General features: G+C 41.8%; 1 protein-coding gene across 1 annotated transcript in view; it reads right to left on the bottom strand.

Moving 5' to 3' along the window:
• The window catches only part of LOC108925316 (teneurin-1-like), a 263,460-nt gene that overhangs the window by 218,212 nt on the left and 23,358 nt on the right, over positions 1–21,890 (bottom strand). The window contains exon 2 of the mRNA XM_018737145.2: positions 9,320–9,596. Within this exon, the coding sequence (XP_018592661.2) occupies positions 9,320–9,527 (208 nt within the window). The 5' untranslated portion in view covers positions 9,528–9,596. The remainder of the gene's footprint in view (positions 1–9,319; positions 9,597–21,890) is intronic.

Below are 21,890 nucleotides of genomic sequence, written 5' to 3'. Positions count from 1 at the left end.
CCTACCCGGCAACACAGGGTATAGGGCCAGAGGGGGAGGGGACACACCCAGGACAGGACACCAGTCCATCACAAGGCACCCCAAGCGCGACTTGAACCCCAGACCCACTGGAGAGCAGGACCCGGTCCAACCCACTGCACTACCGTGTCCCCCATTACTGAAAAAAAATTCATTACATTTGTTTAAAAAGCTGTTACTTGGGGAAATTTCATCAGTTGATAATTACAATAACATTTGATCATTGTTAAGTAACAATCGTTCAGTCTATGACACACATCACAAATTCAAGCTTCTTTCAGGTAATGCAAAAATACACTTTATTCATTAGTTCATTCACTTTTCCTAATACAATATAAGTCTGAATGTCAACCCCCACACAACCAAACCTGAAGGATCTACCCACTGCACCGGGAGTGAATCAAAGAAGGAAGAGTAAAAACACCAAATAACCACAGGGAGACTGAGGAATCTCACAGAGTCCTAATGCTTCCCTTGCGTTCTTTCCTCGTCAAGGACCTCTGATTTAACCACATACCCAGCGTTGGCCAGAACTCTCAACTCTGACTCAGACTCCGAGTTGTACCTGACAGCCCACTTTTTGTTGGACCACAGAATAGACCCTTACTTTCAAGCTTTACCACTCAACTCGACTCCAGCCCTCGACTCCCTTGATAAACTCGAAACCCACTCATATGTACATTTACATTTATTCATTTCCCAGATGCTTGTCTTCAAAGTGACGTTTTTAGAGAAAAATTCAATGAGTGCACTCCATCAAAAAGGAACTCCATACTTTAACCTCTGCACTGATACCTGTCTCTACTTCAGACACCAGCCACACATCATTCCCTACCTCATCACTGCTCCATCCTGCATCAGTTTCTTGGTTGCTGTGCCCAATAAAAACTCCCCTCTTGGTTCCACCCTGTTCCACCCCTTCCACATCTTTCTTGGCATTCTTCAATACACTGAATACAGCATATGAGTTTCATTTTCAGGACCTCTAATTATACAAGAGCTTGTTAATATTGTATTTATTCTAGCATGAGATAAAATGCCATATTAACTGAAATCAATTTGAAATTAATTGGGAAAGTGATTATGAAGCTTGTGAATCTGAAGCTCTTTTTTGTTGACACGAATACAAATTGAAATATGTTCCTCTGTGGAGAAAAAAAATGCAGGGACTATGGTCAACTTTCTCTTGAATTACTTCACAATGACTAGCAGAGCCTCTTGCAAAAAAAGTCATTATTGTATTGTAAGTAGGGGGGTGCGGTGGCGCAGTGGGTCGGACCGGGTCCTGCTCTCCGGTGGATCTGGGGTTCGAGTCCCGCTTGGGATACCTTGCGATGGACTGGCGTCCCGTTCTGGGTGTGTCCCCTTCCCCTCCGGCCTTATGCCCTGTGTTGCTGGGTAGGCTCCGGTTCCCCGTGACCCTGTATGGGACAACCGCTTGTCCCATATGGGGTTGCAGGGAACCAGAGCCCAACCCACCAACTCAGGGCGTAAGGCTGGAGGGGGAGGGGACACACCCAGGGCAGGATGCCAGTCTGTCAAAAGGCACCCCAAGTGGGACTCAAACCCCAGACCCACCAGAGAGCAGGACCCAGTCCAACCCACTGCACCACCATGCCCCCCAACAGCAAAATATTTCAGTATGTATGAGATTGTATACTTTCTCCGGGCTAGCATTGCAAACTCACACACACTGACTAAACCTGCTTTTGCTATTTATAAAAACCATAAATAAATTAATATTTTTAGGTGTTTGCAGGAAAAAAGATGTCAATATCACATCCATTCTTACATGAATTCCATTAACTACTTACTCTAGTGTGGCACATTAAACTTCAAATTTTATAAAAATGATACGGGACTTTGTGCTTTTGCTTTAAGCCTGCGGTTGTGTTTACTGCATTCATATTCAAATATCACCACCGATAGTAAAATTATTCATTTTAATAGGCTTCTCAATTATGATATGAACAAGACTGAATTGTACATATCAGCTTTTCTCCTTGGTGCCAGACAAATCTGGACATAATTTTACTGGCTGGATGTCTATTAACAATAGCCCAATGGGAAGGTACTGTAATTACTCATTTTGGAATAGGTTCCAACTGACTGTTCTTCAGAACTGTATTACCTTGACTTTAATTAATCTCAGTCCCTTCGGAGCACAACATGATTTGAAGGCTGGTGAATGGCTCATTTAATCTACAGTATTAAAATAGTGTGGAGTGGTCTATTAAAGAGACAGGCACACACGCATCATTTCCTGTCTTTTGTTTTTCAAGAGGTGTGAAACCTTTAGAAACTAATACCATTCCAACTGTAAAATTTGATCCCATGATTAAAAAAAACATGGCTTACAAGATTAACCTTACTTGAAAATTCCTGAAGTTGTTTCACAGAAGTGATTATCAGGTATGTCCAGTTGCATACTACAAAGTGTCACTCAGCCTGTGTTGCTCATAAATCTCAAATAAACTGGAGACCACAACAACACTCTTTTCTTCAAAAGTATAGTGTAGGTATGAATTTGGCAAAGAAAACTCGCTCATGTGTGACCAGAGATAACACATTGTAACAGAAATTTTCTGTAGATTTTTTTGCATTTTCTATTCAGATCTCATGGGGGTTGGTGGCACAGCAGGCTTGGCCAGGTCCTACTCCCTGGTGGGTCTGGGGTTCGAGTCCTGCTTGGGGGGCCTTGCAACAGACTGGCATCCTGTCCGGGGTGTGTCCCCTTCAGCCTTTCGTCCTGTGTTGCCAGGTTAGGCTCCAGTTCAGGGAGAAGTGGGTTCAGCCAGTGTGTGTAAGTATTCACTTCCCTTAGACTAACCATGATTTTGGCATTAGTTTATACTATATGAAAGTTTTTAGAAAAATATTCCATATTCTTGAAATTAGCTAATTTTGCCATATTTTGGTAGTGGATACAAGCACCGACCATTGCAGTACATTTTCAGGGTCTGATGCTTTCTAGTAACTTTTAGTACTTTATATAATGCTCTAGTGCCTTCTACAGTCCTCCAATGGCTGTAAAGTACCAAACTACAACTGTCACTCTAGAAGAACAAGTGGTATTTTTGTAACCAGTAAACTGTAACTACACACACACACACACATTTTCAGAACCGCTTGTCCCATACGGGGTCACGGGTAACCGGAGCCTACCCGGGAACACAGGGGCGTAAGGCCAGAGGGGGAGGGAACACACCCAGGACGGGACGCCAGTCCGTCGCAAGGCACCCCAAGCAGGACTTGAACCCCAGACCCACCGGACAGCAGGACTGTGGTCCAACCCACTGCGCCACCGCACCCCCTAAACTGTAACTAATCATAATTAAAAGAAATATCAACATAACTAAGAAGTGCGATAAATTTTGTTAGGTTGTGTAATATTTTGGAATTTCTATAAACCCTTTACATATACAGGTTTCACATAAATATCAGATAAACCAATAGTTTAGTGATCTTAACATTGGTGAGAGGCCTGGGCCAGGAATTATAGTTGCTGCTTCATGTACGGTAGAGTCCAATTCCTACACAGGTATTATAAGCATTAAAACATACCCATCCTTGACAATCCTACTCAGTAAATCTAATGGCCTTTGGAAGATAGTATTTGCCCTACCACCTTCATCACTCAAGATCAAGACCTTATTTTCACTAAGAGCAGTCTGTTGCTACACGCTTTTAAGGGAGATCTTGAGCGAAACTCGAAAAGAACAATGGGACATAGATATTCACCAGCCCACATGTCTACAAAAATTTGAAATAACTGAAAAATTACATTTCAGTTGCTTTTTTTCCATATGGTTAAAAAAGTACACAACATTTTGAAGGGATGTGATTACTTTCATTGTGACTGTGAACGCAAACGGAACAATCCAGCTTTGAATAGTCTTCACACCATTAGCATGTACTGTCAATAATAATAATAGCCACAACTTCTATTTGTTGCCATTGTAGTTTGGCTAATCCGTTCATGGGAATCCTCCTGTGTGCACTTAAACATTTAAACTGAGCTCAGCTGTCTTTCTAAAGTTAAATATATTTGGACCTTGCATACAAAGCAATATAATTATGTATTTATTGTATATTGAAAACTCTTCAATAAACATTATAGTCAGTTAATGAACTGTTTTTCTTGCTTCTGGAGGTATTCAACTGGAAGTGTGAAAATCACCAGAGGAAAAAAGACTGGTTTTGTGAATTTTTGTGAAACAAGCTACTGGCTAGCAGTGCCTTCTTATTACAAGAAATTTATCTCTTTTTTCAACGCATGCATTCTAATACAACTGTAATTCCTTTCAAACATGGGTTGTGTTTGTTAAAGCAGGAGAAACAAATTTGATTGTTGAAAAAAAAAATAATTTCAGTTAAAGAGTCACTGCTGTACCTGTCTGAGCAACTTTTGTGTGAGCAACTGAAAAGAGCAAAATAACTTCAAGGCATGTGTTATACAACCTTTGTGATAGCAGACAGATGTAAAAATTAAACTCATGCAAATACATTTAAAAACCAGATACACATGGGTTATGATTAATCCTAACTGTAACCTATTTTCTACTACTGTATGTGTCAAAAAGACCTCAGGTTAAAATCTTACTTTTCATATTATCCTTCTGTACTCTACCTCTACACTCAATGTATTTAAAACAGGAAAGGTTTGGTTTTTCTCTCCTTTTCACGAATACAGCAATATTGGAATGTATTACAAAAATGCTCCTGTTTCCCACTCTGCCTAAATAAGACTGGTGCTTTAATTGCATCTATACCAGTACTCAAAACCCCTATGCAATTCACTTGTGTCTTGCAACAAGATAAAAACAGTGATCTGAGACTGGTATATTATCATATGTGTGTCAGATGTCATTATTTCCATTTCCTGTGATTAATTAATTAAAGGGAAAGTTAAGTCTCTCCTTAAAATAATAAAAAGAAAACAGCCTGCAATGACTGACTACATTTCACAGTTAAAACAGATAACAAATAATTGACCTGGCAAGGCAGTTAATACAGGTAAGTAAGTCTTAACATAGTGCTACAGAACTTATAAGTGTATAAATCATAAGATTGTGTCATATGTGTGTGAGTAATAGAATGATACAGTGCATGTGAACAGAATTTGTGTCAAGTTTTTATAACTTCAGCAAAAGTGGTGAATATAGAGTGTGCTTTAATAATATCATTATAAGACCTTGTTACTTAATGGCTATGTTCCAAACTCATTTACGTCACCGTTGTTACACTGTTACTGAAGAAATTGGATCTTGATAGCAATAACTCAATTAATTATAGACCTATCTCTAATCTGCTGTTTTTATCTAAAATTTTAGAAAAGGTTGTTGCTTCCCAAAATGTAAAATATCTTAATCATCATAATGAACTTGAAAAATTTCAGTCTGATTCCCGCCCTGTCAAAGTACTGAAATGGCCCTCACCTGTGTTGTTAATGACATTCTCATCTCCTCTCATGCTGGTCATATCACAGTTGTTATGTTACTAGACTTGAGTGATGCTTTTGATACTGTTGATCTTAGTACCTTATTCACTTGAATCCCTGGTTGGACAAAGGAGCATAAAGTGGTTCTGTTAGTATTTATCTAACAGTAAACAGTTTGTAGTAAAATCTGAGGATTGTGTCCCTTAATTTTTATCTGTGTTTGAAAATGGTGTGACACAGGGTTCTGTATCTTTAGCAAACTGTTTTACCAACATAAAATTATGGATGAGTAATATTTTTTTTTTTTTAACTCAGAATGCCAATGAAAGAGAGGTACTTGTGGTAGGTAGCGGTACTGAAACCCTTGACACAGCCATGTCAATTTTAACACCTATAGTTTAAGCTTCATGTGTACAGAATGTGTTAAGGACTTGAGGACTGTTTTTCTCCCGCAATTTTCAGATTGGAGTTTTTGTTCCTTTCTTCTGTGGCAAGTAGGCATACTTAAAGCTCTATAAAAGTACTATATTATAGTAGTCAGTAGTCCACTGTCTTCTTTGTTTTTTATTTGATGTATTTGTTGTCCTTGCCTGATGTCTGTGTTAAAGCACTCTGTGTCACTGCATGACAAGAGCGCTCTATAAAAATAAATTGAATTGAATTGAATTGAATTGAGTGTTTTGTTGGATGGAAACCTGTCATTGGGTCATGTTGCTATATTGACTAGGCCATGCCTTCTTTATACGAGAAACACTGCTAAATTAAAGCAATTTTTATGCAGTTAAACTGCTGAATTTAACTGATTTCAGCACATAAATAATGAATAATAATGAAGACATACATGTCTGCCCTCTATGGTGGCTGTTCATGCTTTCGTTTCAAGTAGTCTGGAGAATTGTAAGAGCTGCCAGATTGTACCCAGGTTACAGTTAATGCGGAATGCTGATGCCAGAATTGTTACAAAAATTAGGAAGTATGAGTACATAACACAGGTATTTAAATAGCTGCATTTGCTTTCAGTTAAGTTTAGATTTGATTGTAAAATCTTACTTTTGACCTATAATCCAGTAAATAGCATTGCCCCAGCTTACCTTCGTGAGATTATTGACTCTCATGTACCAGAAAACTATCTTTATTCATTGGATGTGGGTTACCTTAAAGTACCTGTGACCAAGAAGATCTCGGCAGGAGGCCATGCCTTTAGCTACAGAACACTTAAACTTTGGAATAGTCTACCAGTTATTAACAGGGATGCCTCGTCTGTCTTAGGCTTTAACTACAGCCTTAAGGCTTATATGGTCACTCTGGCAAATCCAAGACAAATGTAATTCCTATTTGCTGTGCTTTTTTTAGTTTTGTATTTAATGACTGTAATCTCATTATGTCACCAGTTACTCGCCCTTTCTTTCTTTTTGGGCATTGTTTCCGTGATACCCACGCTCCATGTTGACAGAAGCTGATGACTGCATGCCATTGTGGACAAAATGTGCCTATGTGAATTTAGCTGCAATATTATAAATAGCTGTAAATTGACTTTATATACGTATATATATATATATATATATATATATATATATATATATATACATATATATATGAAATCTAGACAGCCCAGGTGTGGTGTTCAGCCAATGGTACATAACCATGTCCTTTGGCTTTCGGATGGGAGTTTTTTTGTCCTTTCCACCATGGGCAGTAGGCTTACTTAAAGCTTTAAGAATTACATAGTTTTTGTAGTAATCTAATGTGTAGCCAACCTTTTACTTTCATTATATTGTCAGTGCTTTGTTCAGCGCTCTGCGTCACTTTGTGAGAAGAGTGCTCTATAAAAATCTCACACATGTACACACAGAGTCTGAAACCACTTGTCCTAAGCGGGGTCACGGCGTACCGGAGCCTAACCCAGCAGTACAGGGCACAAGGCTGGAAGGGAAAGGGACACACCCAGGATGGGACCCCAATCCGTCGCAAGGCACCCCAAGCAGGACTCAAGCCCCATACATGCAAGAGAGCAGGACCCGACCAAACCTGCTGCGCCATCACGCCATTGCGCCCCTCTATAAAAATTAATTGAATAGAATTTATTGAATAAATAATGAATAATAATGAACATATGCATGAATGCCTTGTGCACGGTCTGCTTTTCAAGTTGTATCCTGCAGAACTGGCACTGGATCACTCTAAAGCACATTCCTGAAAAAAGCATGCTTCAATGTAAAAAAAAAAAAGATATTAGAAAAAATATTTTCCCTATCTTCAAAATGCAGCCTACAACCATAATTTAATCTGAATGAAATCATATTAGAATATCTAATACATATCAGAAAAGTAGGATAAAGCACACTGATGTGAAATTCTGCTAAGGGGAGCCACTGATTGCAATTTATGAGTTCATCCTGTGAGATACTTCAGATACTCTGGTTATGATAAAGAGATGACGGTCAGTGGTGAGCCTGGGCAGAAGAAAAGAAGAGGCATGAAAGTCTGAAAGTTCTTAGACATGCCATGGCTTCAGGCTGTGCTTCACACAGGAATACTCTATGTACAGTAAGCCACCTCTTGTTGGGAATGGCTGGATTTCAGCTGTTAGTGGGATCATTCATGCCCAGCAGATCCAAACCTTAGTGTCTGGACTAACACATTAATACCTTGTGGTGAAAAGGCAGATTTTGCTTGGGGTCCAGTTTTGACTTCTTACGAAGTATGTGGAAAGATAAACATTTTGCAGCACAGACAACATAGACCATTTAGACAGATTTTTTTTTTAACTAAACTTTTACTATATGCCCTTTATTTTTATTGTCTGTAACATCTATAGAAGAAGTAGTTTTAATAAACTTGTCTCCTTGGCAGGATAATGATAAGGAGCAAGGGTTTTTTTTTTTTTTCTCAGCATAATTACTCTATAGTAGTTAGGTTTTATATTTTTAGAAGTTTTACAGGGTTATTTTCTTAGTGTTGACCATTAATGCCCCCTCTACTTTTCCATAATCATCTCCAACAGCTGTTCTGTTCTGCATATGCTAGTAAGGCCAAGCATATGTCACCAAATGTCCATATCTCGACAAGTTGTTAGTTACAGAAAATCCTATCTATTTGACCCAGATCCCTTCTGGAAAATATCCCCCATTCCACAGCAGATCCTCTTAAGATTATCTGGTTGAGTGGATTGAATATACTAACCCTCTTAATGACATACTAATGCAACAAGATTTTTCATTTCCAGGAGTACTAAAATCGGCTCAGATGAAAACTTTTTTTCAGCTAGACACTGCAGCAATAATGTTTAGTGTCAATAAGTCTAAAGAAAAAGTAGAAAAAAGTAAAGAAAATAATGCATCACTGTGGCACAGTTCTATACAGGACTGGATGTATAACCAGTGACAAAAAGGACTCCACCTTTATCTAAGACCTGGTGCTATGAGCATAACATGCCTTCTATGGCTTCAGTAATTTAAACTTTTCCTTTAACGAGTGAAAGCAAAAATTCTCAAATAATAATGTAGTCACACATCATCTGAAACCCCATCCAGGGTCGTGATCTTTATTTTTGTCTTTATACTTAAGGTTGCACCCAAAATAAACTTTTGATAGTCTGCAATCCCAGTGCTGATTTTCTTTTAATACTGGCCTTGACCCGAATGAGGACAGCCCATCATGTCAGATGCAAATCCATGCTATTCTGAAACAAACTAAAAGAGACAGTTATAATTGTTTCATGGGGCTTGCAAGGCTTAAGAGTTACCTGTGTCCCATCATCAGAAACCATAAAGTTGGAACTCAGATCTCAGAAGCACTTTGTTCTGTCTGGTGTGAGAACATACAAGGTGTTTGTGCCTAGATGACAGTGTTGCACAATACCTTTAGCTGGCTCCTTTGGCCTCTTGACCTCATTGTTGTAGTTGAGCCTTATCTTCTGCGTGTAGTCAGGCAGGGTCTCTCTGGAGGTGTAGGATTTGCGTAGGTTTCGGCCGTCCTCGCTCTCATCTGATGAGCTGCTATATACCAGCTCCATTTTGAGCTGCACCTTGGACAGCGGCTGGTAGGGTTTACAGTCCATTTGTTCCATGGCCGTGGAAGCTGAAGCTCACCTGCACTCATTAATTCACAGAATCCAGAATGCCATGTGGGACGCAATCTGAAGAAAGAGTGAGAGAAAACTGTTTTTTCTTTCAAAGAACATAGAAAACATTTGAAAAGACACTGAGGACACAGTGAGAGCCAAGTGTAAAAATGTTTACAAATTCAAATCATTTTAATTCAATTTATTTTTATAGAGCATTCTTCTCACGCAGTGACACAGAGCAAATGCAACAATTGGTGAAGAACTGATTTTCATCTGTTTTTCAGACATTTTTTAAAGGTGTTTCTGGATGGTGTTTTAGAGATTTTTATTGACTTTCAGAGAGTTCCTGTTAACTTGCATCTTAGAAGAAACACTGTGAAAATGTTAATTACTTTAATGTGTGTGTGTGTGTGTGTGTGTGTGTGTGTGTGTGTGCGTGTGTGTGTAAAATTTATCTTATGACTATACAGTTTGTTCACATGCCATCTAACCTTTTTTCAGACAATCCAAGGTTATCTGGAGTCTCAATAAGTCAAAATGAAGCTTAAAAAGGTTTTCTTGTTAATCCTGATGTTGATGTGATCGTATTGTTGTGCATTTTCTCCATGCACATTTATATTATGTCTCTTACATACAGACTAAAACTTACTTTATCATCTGTAGGTTCTCAAAACAACATTTTAGTCTCTGCTGCTGGGTGGTGAAAAATAACCAAGAACTCTGTACAGCATGCACTTCACAGTAATAAGTAAAAGAAAAGACATGATGAATAATATAATATAATGAAGATTCGTATACCTAAATACATAAAATTAAAAGTAAGAACAGTCCATCTATATTATATCTTATTATATATTATTCCATCACTGGGGGTGCGGTGGCGCTGCTCTCCGGTGGGTCTGGGATTCAATTCCCAGTTGGGGTGCCTTGTGACGGACTAGCATCCCGTGCTGGGTGTGTCCCCTCCCCCTCCAGCCTTGTGCCCTGTGTTGCCGGGTTAGGCTCCAGCTCACCGCGACCCCGCCTGGGACAAGCGGTTTCAGACAATGTGTGTGTGTGTGTGTGTGTGTGTGTGTGTGAGTGTATTCCATCATCCTTTCTGGAACTTGGAAAAACAATGATCAAAATATTCAGCATCTGCCAACACACAATTAATCTCATGACAAAAGAGTATCAAACTACTCTATTATTACTGTTAATCTTCTTTCTATTGTAAGTCAATGAAAATGATTCATGTGAATTGATTCAAGGGCCCGTAGTTGTGCTTGTTGACTAGATTCTACTTTATGCAGACAAATAAAGGCCTGTTAGCAGATAGCTGGGGAGAATCCATCTCTTTAGAGACATATTGCCAAAATAAATAAGCATGAAATATTTCCAGCCAATTACAGCAGCCAGCTCAATACCTGAAAGAGTCTTTCGAATGATTCTAAATGTTCCCAGAGATACAGCGGTACAAGTGACCTTTCAACTGCTGAATTAACATATTTTTTCTGAACATAAAGTTCCTCCTTCTGACCTTTCTGTCAGCCACTTGACAACCAATAAACTTTGCACATCATGCTGACCCATTCTGTAGCTCAATGGCCAGAGAACAGCATACTGCTATGCTTATGATTTCTATATGTACATTTTTCACTTGGTACTTTTGGTAGTTTTTCCCCAAAGTTACATACAACTGTAAAAAAAAGTGCATTTTGCAATTGGAAAATAGTTCTAGACATAGACATGCAGCTCTTGAAGCACAGTCAGTTTGTACAGGACAACAATTTTGGCTGTTGCAAACTACACAAAATATTACATTTATGAATGATAGAAAATATAGAGGTGATCATGACAGGACGGTTGCATTTCCATCCAAATCCAGTGTCATGCCCACACCCGTGAGCACAATGACAACACCTGGTACCAATCAGCCCAGCCAGGTATAAAGGCTGTGCAGTCCTGGTACTGGGTGCAAAATCTTGCAAATGCCTCCCTACGTGGCTTGGTGACATTCAGCATTCTTCTCCCTATACTTAGTTCCCTGTTTCGTGTTTTTGACTCTCCTGGTTTCTGACACCTGCTTGATCTCCCGGTTACTGAGTTTTCTTTGCCTCTGTCCACGCCTGTCCACAACCTCTGTTTTTGCCTATCACTATGAACGCACCCACACTTGGGTCCATTCCCTTACCCCTCCTGGCCTCAGCAGTGACACCCAGAAGTATAAGGGTGTCCATGTGAACTAAATCAACCAATAAATCCCTGTTTCACTGTTTTATTGGAAAATAATTACAATGGAAAGTAGCTATATGTTCACTTAATCTGACCCTGATTTCAGAAATGTCGATAAAATAGGCAGGCTATTTCTTGAAGTCAGTATCATGGAAATTACTCTTAGCCATTGGACACAACGTAATTAATCAGCAAAAGGCTGATCAGTATCTGAAGACATTTACTTCTGATGTACAAAGGCAGCACAGTGTGTTACTGAAGCCATTGATACACTGACAATATATTGTTATAGTGTTATTTATTTAATATACTGCCACTTACTTTCTCTGATACAGCTGGACATCTTTTAAGATTTTTACTACTTTTAGCCTATTTGAATATGATCAATATCCCTATGAAATCAATGTTCAACAACCCTTTTGTCAAACTTATGGTTTAATTGGTCAGAATTTCACCCAAGTTTCTATGCCATGAAACAGGGTGACATGGTAATAACACTGCATTCTAAGCATAATTTGTCTGTCCAGTTCTGACTGAAAAATAGAAGGGACTTTCAATAAATACATAAATCCATCAACCTATTTTAATGAATGTACATTTCTGGATTTATTGGGATGCAAATATATAATAAAACCTTTTGTGATATATGCAATTCCTGGCACCAGGCAAAATGCATATTTGTTGGTCAATCTGAAAAACAAGAAGTCTTGCATGAACAAAAGTGTCTATGACAAGATATGTTCATGAATAAATCACACAACAGGGGATTTTGCATTCTGTAATTCCAAACACAAACAATAAGGGAAGATTACATTGTACTGCAATGAATTATTGCTGGAAGTCAGTAATAATTTCAAACTTTTGTGGGTGATGCAAATTATAATATGCAGGGCTAATGAGCTAGCAAAGTGATCATAGTACTGAATTTATGATGAACATAGTACAAGACATTTTCTGTAGAGGGTGATGATGAAAGATCACTTGAACAAATTCTGAGAATTTGAATAATAATGAGTAAATTGTGTGTCAGTTGTAAATTGATCCGATTGCTTTTTTGATAAGCTAGAAGAGAAGGTGTGTGCCTATCAAAGTAGGTTGCAGGTGGTCTGTATTTTGGAAACGATGTGTCCTGCATAGCACAGGCAGCTACAGGAGGAAGGATATGAAAGCTGTCATTGAAAGGGCATCTAGATAGCTGTGGATTAGGACAGGTGAGCAGTAGGTTCAAGGTAGCGCTACCTGGATCTAGGCTAGGGTCTGATCAACCTCGGTTGGATTGAAAAATCTAGAATTCAGTGACCTCAGGTATCATCACTGAGGATCTATCCAGGTGCATCGTGATACGCGTTATATTAATATCTAAAATATGACTGAATGAATATGACTTCTGTTAAAATGAGGCAACAGATAACTGGCAGATAATGAATTTCTAATTTATGTTTTTGCGCTACATTTACTGCTGCAGACCAGCCATTAAGAACCCCACAGATGGATCTCAGATTATCGCAGACATGCTTGGATTCTGGAAAAGTGACTGATGGGAATTTGGGGAGATCAGACATGACATCAGATTTTGTGCCTTGTCAGCTCCAGGAAGCTCTGTTCCATAGCAGTTCCACAGTGGCACGTGTGTTCTGATGCCGATGCTGATGGCACCGGACGCTATCAGCCTCTCCAGTGTTTCTGTCTTTCCCATTGTCATTTAAAAAAATTTAGACGAGTTTGTGAAATAACAGCATCATGTCAGTTTTTGGTACCTAAATTTTTTCCATGAAGAATTTAATTTCTCACATTCATATAAGTGCTGATACCAAACCTGTCTCATATGCCCTTTGAACATTTTATAGAAGTTGTATGTAGACAAACTTACTGGGAAGGTCATCTGTATACTGAACTGACTGACCGCTGAACTCATTTTGAGTTTCATTCAAGATCATCTCGAAGGCCCAAAAACACTCAGTGGCGGTGCTCAGCAAGCAGATGGCAGTGAATAATACATGCTCTACTGTTGGCAGACATATACATTATACATATAGGACTGAATAAAATGTCTTTAAAAAAAACTTTTTTTTTGCAAAACTATCTAAAAATGAAGGGTAACATTTTTATTACATCAAATTCTGTGATATTAGTTATGTATATAAACAATTCATTATTTTAATGACACTAGTTTACATTGCACATCAAGTTCCATCTGATTATTTTCTGCAATAGTACATAAAACACAGCAGATTTAGAATTTCCATAGTCAAGATTTTTTAAGTCGAAAAAATTAAAATATGTTCCAGCACAGCAAATATTAATACATGTTCATGTGATATTGTAACTTTCAGTTAGTAGTTACTTTGAACTGATAAATATTTTGTTGCATTATATCTCGAATGTTTTGTACACATCCCTGCTGTTCTAATCATGTAACACAATACAAAAATAAAGCAAGGAAATGGCATATAGTATTGCCGTGGCAGAAGTCTACGTCTGGTCAATTGACTAGCACAGATCCAACGTGTAAATCATCTCCCCATCTTGCCTTGGTTCATGGATGACAGGAGTAAGAACAGACACAGATGAGTGTAATTATGGAACTGTTCACCTCTTATCTTTTGCTTATTAATCTATCCATCCATCCTTCTTCCTCCGCTTATCCGGGGCCGGGTCGCGGGGGCAGCAGTCCGAGCAGTGTCCTCCAGACTTCCCTCTCCCCGCACACCTCCTCCAGTTCCTCTGGGGGAACCCCAAGGCGTTCCCAGGCCAACCGGGAGACATAGTCTCTCCAACGTGTCCTGGGTCTGCCCCGAGGCCTCCTCCCAGTGGGACAAGCCCGGAACACCTCACCAGAGAGGCATCCAGGAGGCATCTGAAACAGATGCCCGAGCCACCTCAACTGGCTCCTCTCAATGCGGAGGAGCAGCGGCTCTACTCCGAGCTCCTCCCGGGTGACTGAGCTCCTCACCCTATCCCTAAGGGTGTGCCCAGCCACTCTGCAGAGGAAACTCATTTCTGCCACTTGTATCCGCGATCTCATTCTTTCGGTCATGATCCAGAGCTCATGACCATAGGTGAGGGTAGGAACGTAGACTGACCAGTAAATTGAGAGCTTCGCCATACGACTCAGCTCCCTCTTCACCACAACAGATCGGTACAATGACCGCATTACTGCGGACGCCGCACCGATCCGTCCGTCAACCTGCCGCTCCATTTTTCCCTCACTCGTGAACAAGACCCCGAGATACTTAAACTCCTCCACTTGAGGAAGCAACTCCCCCCTAACCCGAAGGGGGCAATCCACCTTTTTCCGACTGAGAACCATGGCCTCAGATTTGGAGGTGCTGATTCTCATCCCCGCCGCTTCGCACTCGGCTGCAAACCTCCCCAGTGCACGCTGCAAGTCTTGACTTGATGAAGCCAACAGGACCACATCGTCCGCAAAAAGCAGAGACGAGATCTCGCGGCCACCAAAACAGACACCCTCCGTTCCATGGCTGCGCCTAGAAATTCTGTCCATGAAGATAATGAACAGAATCGGTGACAAAGGGCAGCCCTGGCGGAGTCCAACATGCACCGGGAACAGGTCTGACTTACTGCCGGCAATGCGAACCAAGCTCCTGCTCCGGTCATACAGGGAACGAACAGCCCGTAGCAACGAGCCCCGAACCCCATAATCCCAAAGTACCTCCCACAGGATGCCACGAGGGACACGGTCGAATGCCTTCTCCAGGTCCACAAAACACATATGGACTGGTTGGGCAAACTCCCACGAACCCTCCAGCACCCTAGTGAGGGTATAGAGCTGGTCCAGTGTTCCACGGCCAGGGCAAAAACCGCATTGCTCCTCCTGAATCCGACGTTCGACTATCGGTCGGATTCTCCTTTCCAGTACCCTGGCATAGACTTTCCCAGGGAGGCTAAGGAGTGTGATCCCCCTGTAGTTGGAACACAATCTCCGGTCCCCCTTCTTAAAAAGAGGGACCACCACCCCGGTCTGCCAGTCCAGAGGCACCGTTCCCGAGCTCCACGCAATGCTGCAGAGGCGTGTCAGCCAAGACAGCCCCACAACATCCAGAGACTTGAGAAACTCGGGGCGGATCTCATCCACCCCCGGAGCCTTGCCACCGAGGAGTTTTTTGACTACCTCGGCAACTTCAGCCAGAGTAATGGACGAGTCCCCCTCCAAGTCCCCAGCCTCAGCTTCCTCTATGGAAGGCGTGTCGGAGGGATTGAGGAGATCCTCAAAGTACTCCTTCCACCGCCCGAGGACATCCTCAGTTGAGGTCAGCAGCGCACCACTTCCACTGTAAACAGTGTTGGCGGAACACCGCTTCCCCCCTCTGAGTCGCCGGACGGTTTGCCAGAATCTCTTTGAGGCCGACCAAAAGTCTTCCTCCATGGCCTCACCGAACTCCTCCCAAGCCTGAGTTTTTGCCGCGGCGACTGCCAGAGCCGCGTTCCGTCTGACCCGTCGGTACCTGTCAGCTGCTTCAGGAGTCCCATGAGCCAGCCAGGCCCGATAGAACTCCTTCTTCAACTTGACGGCATCCCGTACCTCTGGTGTCCACCACCGTGTTCGGGGATTGCCGCCGTGACAGGCGCCGGAGACCTTATGGCCGCAGCTCCGAACCGCCGCCCCGACAATGGAGGCGCGGAACATAGTCCATTCAGACTCGATGTCCCCCACCTCCCTCGGGACCTGGTTGAAGCTCTGTCGGAGGTGGGAGTTGAAGACCTCTTTGACAGGGGCCTCCGCCAAACGTTCCCAACAGACCCTCACTATGCGTTTGGGCCTGCCAGGTTTTGTCCAGCTTTTCCCCCACCATCGAATCCAACTCATCACCAGGTGGTGATCAGTTGACAGCTCAGCCCCTCTCTTCACCCAAGTGTCCAAGACATATGGCCGAAGGTCAGAAGAAACAACTACAAAGTCGATCATCGACCTCCGACCTAGGATGTCCTGGTGCCAAGTGCACTGGTGGACACCCTTATGCATGAACATGGTGTTTGTTATGGACAATCCATGACTAGCACAGAAATCCAATAACAACTCACCACTCGGGTTCAGATCAGGGAGGCCGCTCCTCCCAATCACGCCCCTCCAGGTGTCACTGTCGCTGCCCACGTGAGCGTTAAAGTCCCCCAGTAGAACGACAAAGTCCCCAGTGGGAGCGCTTTCCAGCACGCCCCGCAGGGACTCTAAAAAGGCCAGGTACTCTACAGTGCCGCTAGGCGCATAAGCACAAACGACAGTGAGAGACTGTTCCCTGACCTGAAGGCGTAGGGAGACGACCCTCTCATTCACCGGGGTAGACTCCAACACATGGCGGCTGAACTGGGGGGCTATTAATAAGCCTATAACCGCCCGCCGCCTCTCACCTTGGGCAACGCCAGAATAGTGGAGAGTCCACCCTTGATTGAGACGAGTGGTTCCAGAACCCAAGCTGTGAGTGGAAGTGAGCCCGACTATATCTAGACGGTATCTCTCAACCTCCCGCACCAACTCAGGCTCCTTCCCCGCCAGTGAGGTGACATTCCAAGTCCCAAAAACCAGAATTGGCGCCCGAGGTTTAGGTCAGCCGGGCACTCGGCCCCGACCACCGCCCAAATCACAATGCACCGGCCCCTTACGGTTTCTCCGGCAGGTGGTGAGCCCACCGAAGAGCAGCTCCATGTCATGGCTTCGGGCTGAGCCCGGCCAGGCCCCGTTGCTTATTAATAAGCAGTTAAATTGTAAAATTGAAAATCTGCTGCTTTATGTCATTTAAATTCTACATGTACGATGCATTACTGCCCTGTGTCTTGAAATGTCTTTGTAGGTAACATTCTGAAAAGAAACTCCCAGTCTATACAGTAAATACTGCAGATATACTGTGTATGTATATATTATATATATATATATATATATATATATATATGTGTGTGTGTGTGTGTGTGTGTGTGTTTATTAATATGCTAGATACGTACTGTATATACTAGATAAACTAGACCTCAGCCTCGTTTTTTTCAGTTTAGTTTTCAGTCTATTTCAGTCGTTAAAGTATGGTCACATATGTGTTACATACAATTATATCTAAAAAAGTATTTTGTTATGATCTGTATGCACCTATATCTAAAATGTTTCTGTTCATATGTTTGCACCTTTATTAATTTAGAGATAGAAGTCTAAGGGGTGGCAGATTGATTGTTCCCTAGGAATGCCAAAAACCATAGCATTGGCCCTGAGGGATCCTGCTAAGTAACTTGATAGTCAGCTTTATATGACAACTTAAAAGCTTTTTCTTTTATGGAGGTGGCTGCAGTTATTTTAATTCTGCCACTGGATCATTTGTTTTTCACAATCAAACAATGAACACTGATCATCTGCAATGGCATTATATCTGACCATTCTCTTACATGCTTTTTCTGCTTGCATATCATCCTTTTTTCTATATCAGTCTGGTCCCACAGCATCAATGGGTCAATTCTTTTGAATTTTTCACTACAAACTTCTGTATCTGAGGTTATCAAATGCTATGCTGGGATGATGCTGTAGGTGCACTAATATGTAGAAGTAGTTTTGGGAAAGAATTAATGATTAATTAGTGCATGTCCAGGGAGCTTTAATAGCAAGTAATGTTCCAGTAATGACAAATAACCTGTCAAACCTTGGTGCTGTCCATATTATCCAAGGGGGTTGTGTGCTTTTGTATGTCAAGATAAGCAATCTTTGTTCATATGTGATAGGAATATACTCAGGAGATGATAAAGACTCATTGTTTACTCTGTTCAGATCCTGATTTTTGCTGTTGAATTAAAAATTCCCAGTGTGGTAGGTCAGGCGTGGCACAGTGGTGTGGTGGCGCAGTGGGTTTGACCAGGTCCTGCTCTCTGGTGATTCTGGGGTTCATGTCCCACTTGAGGTACCTTGCGACGGACTGGCATCCTGTCCTGGGTGTGTCCTCTCCCCCTCCAGCCTTGCGCCCTGTGCTGCCGGGTTAGGGCATGGGACAAGCAGTTTCAGATGGTGTGTGTGTGTGTGTGTGTGTGTGTGTGTGTGTGTGTCGGTATTACAAGTTATTGAAATATTTCATCTATATGAAGCCGAAGATGTTTTTAGTTGTTCTGACTTCCAAAAAAGTTTATTTGTGCACCTTCTAAATAATTTCACATAATGTCCAGCAGCACAGAATGACACTCCTGATATCTCCTCAAGAAAAGTGGTTTCAGAAGTCTGACAGTGATCACCGGTGAGAGGGATGCTTCCTGTTAACTAGAAAGAGCAAACATATGAAAGATTGAAAAAAAAAAATCTGAAAGATTTCGGACACGTGTTTAATGCACCTAAGGACTCATTAACATAATTCACTCTTTACTCTTTATTTAATCTTTTATTTAACGGTGCACATCAAAGTGATCCACCAAAGTGGCTCTTATTGGAGAGACATCATCGCTCAAAACAGTACAGGTTGCAAAGGTTCAGGTTCTTTACTTAAATCTTTGGTGTCCATCTGTTGCATTTTTCTTCTCCACTTAATAACAAAATTTAAAAAGCTTGAAAAATCAGTGATGATGCCAGGTGTCACACCTACCACAAGCACCTCCCGGAGGTGAGACCAGCACACCTGAACAAAGTTTAGATTCAGTATAAACAGAAGGAGGTCACCACTGAGAAGGTGTAGAATCCCACTACAGTATATACACCAAATCTCATACCTCATACTGATCCTGAGAAGTACTGACTGGCTTAGACCCTGCTTGTCCTACAACCCCTGCTAATGTCAGATCCCACAATTCCTATCTCAGCTTCGAACCTGCACGTACCTGACCACGATCCAGACTACACCCACAAACACCTCATTGGTTCTAACCTGTTTCTTCCTAATGACACTGGGCTTGATCTGCTCCTCTGATATTAAACTTGTCATTTGGATCCATTCCCCACTCTGCCTCCGAGTCTGAGTGTGACACCAGGAATACTTGGGGTTACTTTGTTAATATACAAAATAATCTGGTAACAGCATGAAAAAAGTAAAATAATGCTTCTATAAAACTTAATATACGCCGGGGTAAATTTAGTTTATTAATGAAAAGAAGCATCAGGCAAGTGACTCAACAATTATAAATGTACAGAATGTGACATAACATTTTGATCAAGCCTATACATAGCGCTTATATATTTGTTTGTTTAATTGATTAAAACAAGTTCATTAAAATTAAATGGAAAATTTTTAACTGCTATATTTTTGCTGTGTACCACAATGCTATCAGCACCAGCATGGATACCATATTTATCTCACTAAGGAGGAGACAGGTGTACATGTTCACTGAAAATAAGTTTCAACAATCAGACCTAACTATTTTAGTGACTGATTCATTGTAAACACTGTGTTTCAAAACTTCTAAACCTTTATTTGTGTTTTGTCAGTCAGTAGAATTTTAATATATATATATATATATATATATATATATATATATATATATATACCATCACAGTGGCAGACATCCAAGAAAGAGTCTCGAGTATGAAGAACTGGACAGCACCAGGCCCTGACATAATCCACGCCTTCTGGCTAAAGAAGCTAACTGCACTCCATGAGAGCATGGCAACACAAATGAACCAGCTTCTAATGGATGGGACCCACCCTGAATGGTTAACAGAAGGCCGAACAGTCCTGATCCTGAAGGACCCCCAGAAAGGAGCAGTCCCATCCAACTATCGCCCGATAACCTGCCTCTGCACAACATGGAAGCTGCTCTCAGGTATCATAGCGGCTAAGATCAACAGGCATATGACTCAATACATGAGCGGGGCCCAGAAAGGAATTGGTAGAAACACCAGAGGAGCAAAACACCAGCTACTGGTAGACAGAACAGTCACTCGAGACTGTAAGACCAGACAGACCAACCTGTGCACCGCCTGGATTGACTACAAGAAAGCCTATGACTCGATGCCTCACTCATGGATCCTGGAATGCTTAGAACTATACAAGATCAACAGGACACTAAGAGCCTTCATCAGGAACTCAATGGGGCAGTGGAAAACAACCCTAGAGACCAACTCCAAGCAAACTGCGCAAGTCACCATCAAGTGCGGCATCTACCAAGGAGATGCATTGTCCCCACTGCTGTTCTGCGTAGGCCTGAACCCCCTCAGCCAGATTATCACCAAGACTAGCTACGGACACCGACTACGGAATGGAGTAAACATTAGTCATCTCCTCTACATGGATGACATCAAGCTGTATGCCAAGAGTGAACGAGACAGCAGCCGCCAAATACCTGCAGAGAGTAAGGCAAGTCCTGACAAAACAGCTGAATGGGAAGAACAAGGTCCGGGCTATCAACACCTATGCCCTGCCGGTCATCAGATACCTCGCTGGCGTAATAAGCTGGCCAAAAGAGGAGATAGAAGCCACTGAGGCTGTACACTAAGCGGAAAGAAGGAGGCCGAGGACTAGTGAGCGTCAAAGCCACTATCCAGGATGAAACAACAAAGATCCTTGACTACATCAGGAAGAGGGCCCCGACTGATGAGATACTTAGTGAATACCTCAGGCAACAGCAACCTGAGAAGGAGGACGAGGAAGAACAGGAACCATCATGGAAGGAAAAACCCCTACACGGTATGTATCACCGGCAGATTGAAGAAGTGGCTGATATCAAAAAATCATACCAGTGGCTGGACAAAGCTGGACTGAAAGATAGCACAGAGGCACTAATCATAGCAGCACAGGAACAAGCTCTAAGTAGAAGCTCAATAGAGGCCGGGGTCTAAAGAAAGAAAGAAAGAAAGAAAGAAAGAAAGAAAGAAAGAACATGAGAAGCTTGAGAAATACCAAGGACTGATAGAGGAGCTAGAAAAGATGTGGAAGGTGAAGGCAGCAGTGGTCCCCGTGGTAATCGAAACACTTGGGGCTGTGACCCCTAAGCTGGGAGAGTGGCTCCAGCAGATCCCGGGAACAACATCCTAGATCTCTGTCCAGAAGAGCGCGGTCCTAGGAACAGCTAAGATACTGCGCAGAACCCTCAAGCTCCCAGGCCTCTGGTAGAGGAGTAAGACCGCCCGCAAAAAAGGGGGCAAGTGGAGAATTTTATATATATATATATATATAATTTATATATATATGAATACTGTTACACTAACAATTACTACTACTAGCAACTTTTCAGATACACACTGAC

The sequence above is a fragment of the Scleropages formosus genome, chromosome 13, assembly GCF_900964775.1.
Source record: "Scleropages formosus chromosome 13, fSclFor1.1, whole genome shotgun sequence".
Classification (NCBI taxonomy): Eukaryota; Metazoa; Chordata; class Actinopteri; order Osteoglossiformes; family Osteoglossidae; genus Scleropages; species Scleropages formosus.
This window is presented reverse-complemented; position numbering and strand designations above follow the sequence as displayed.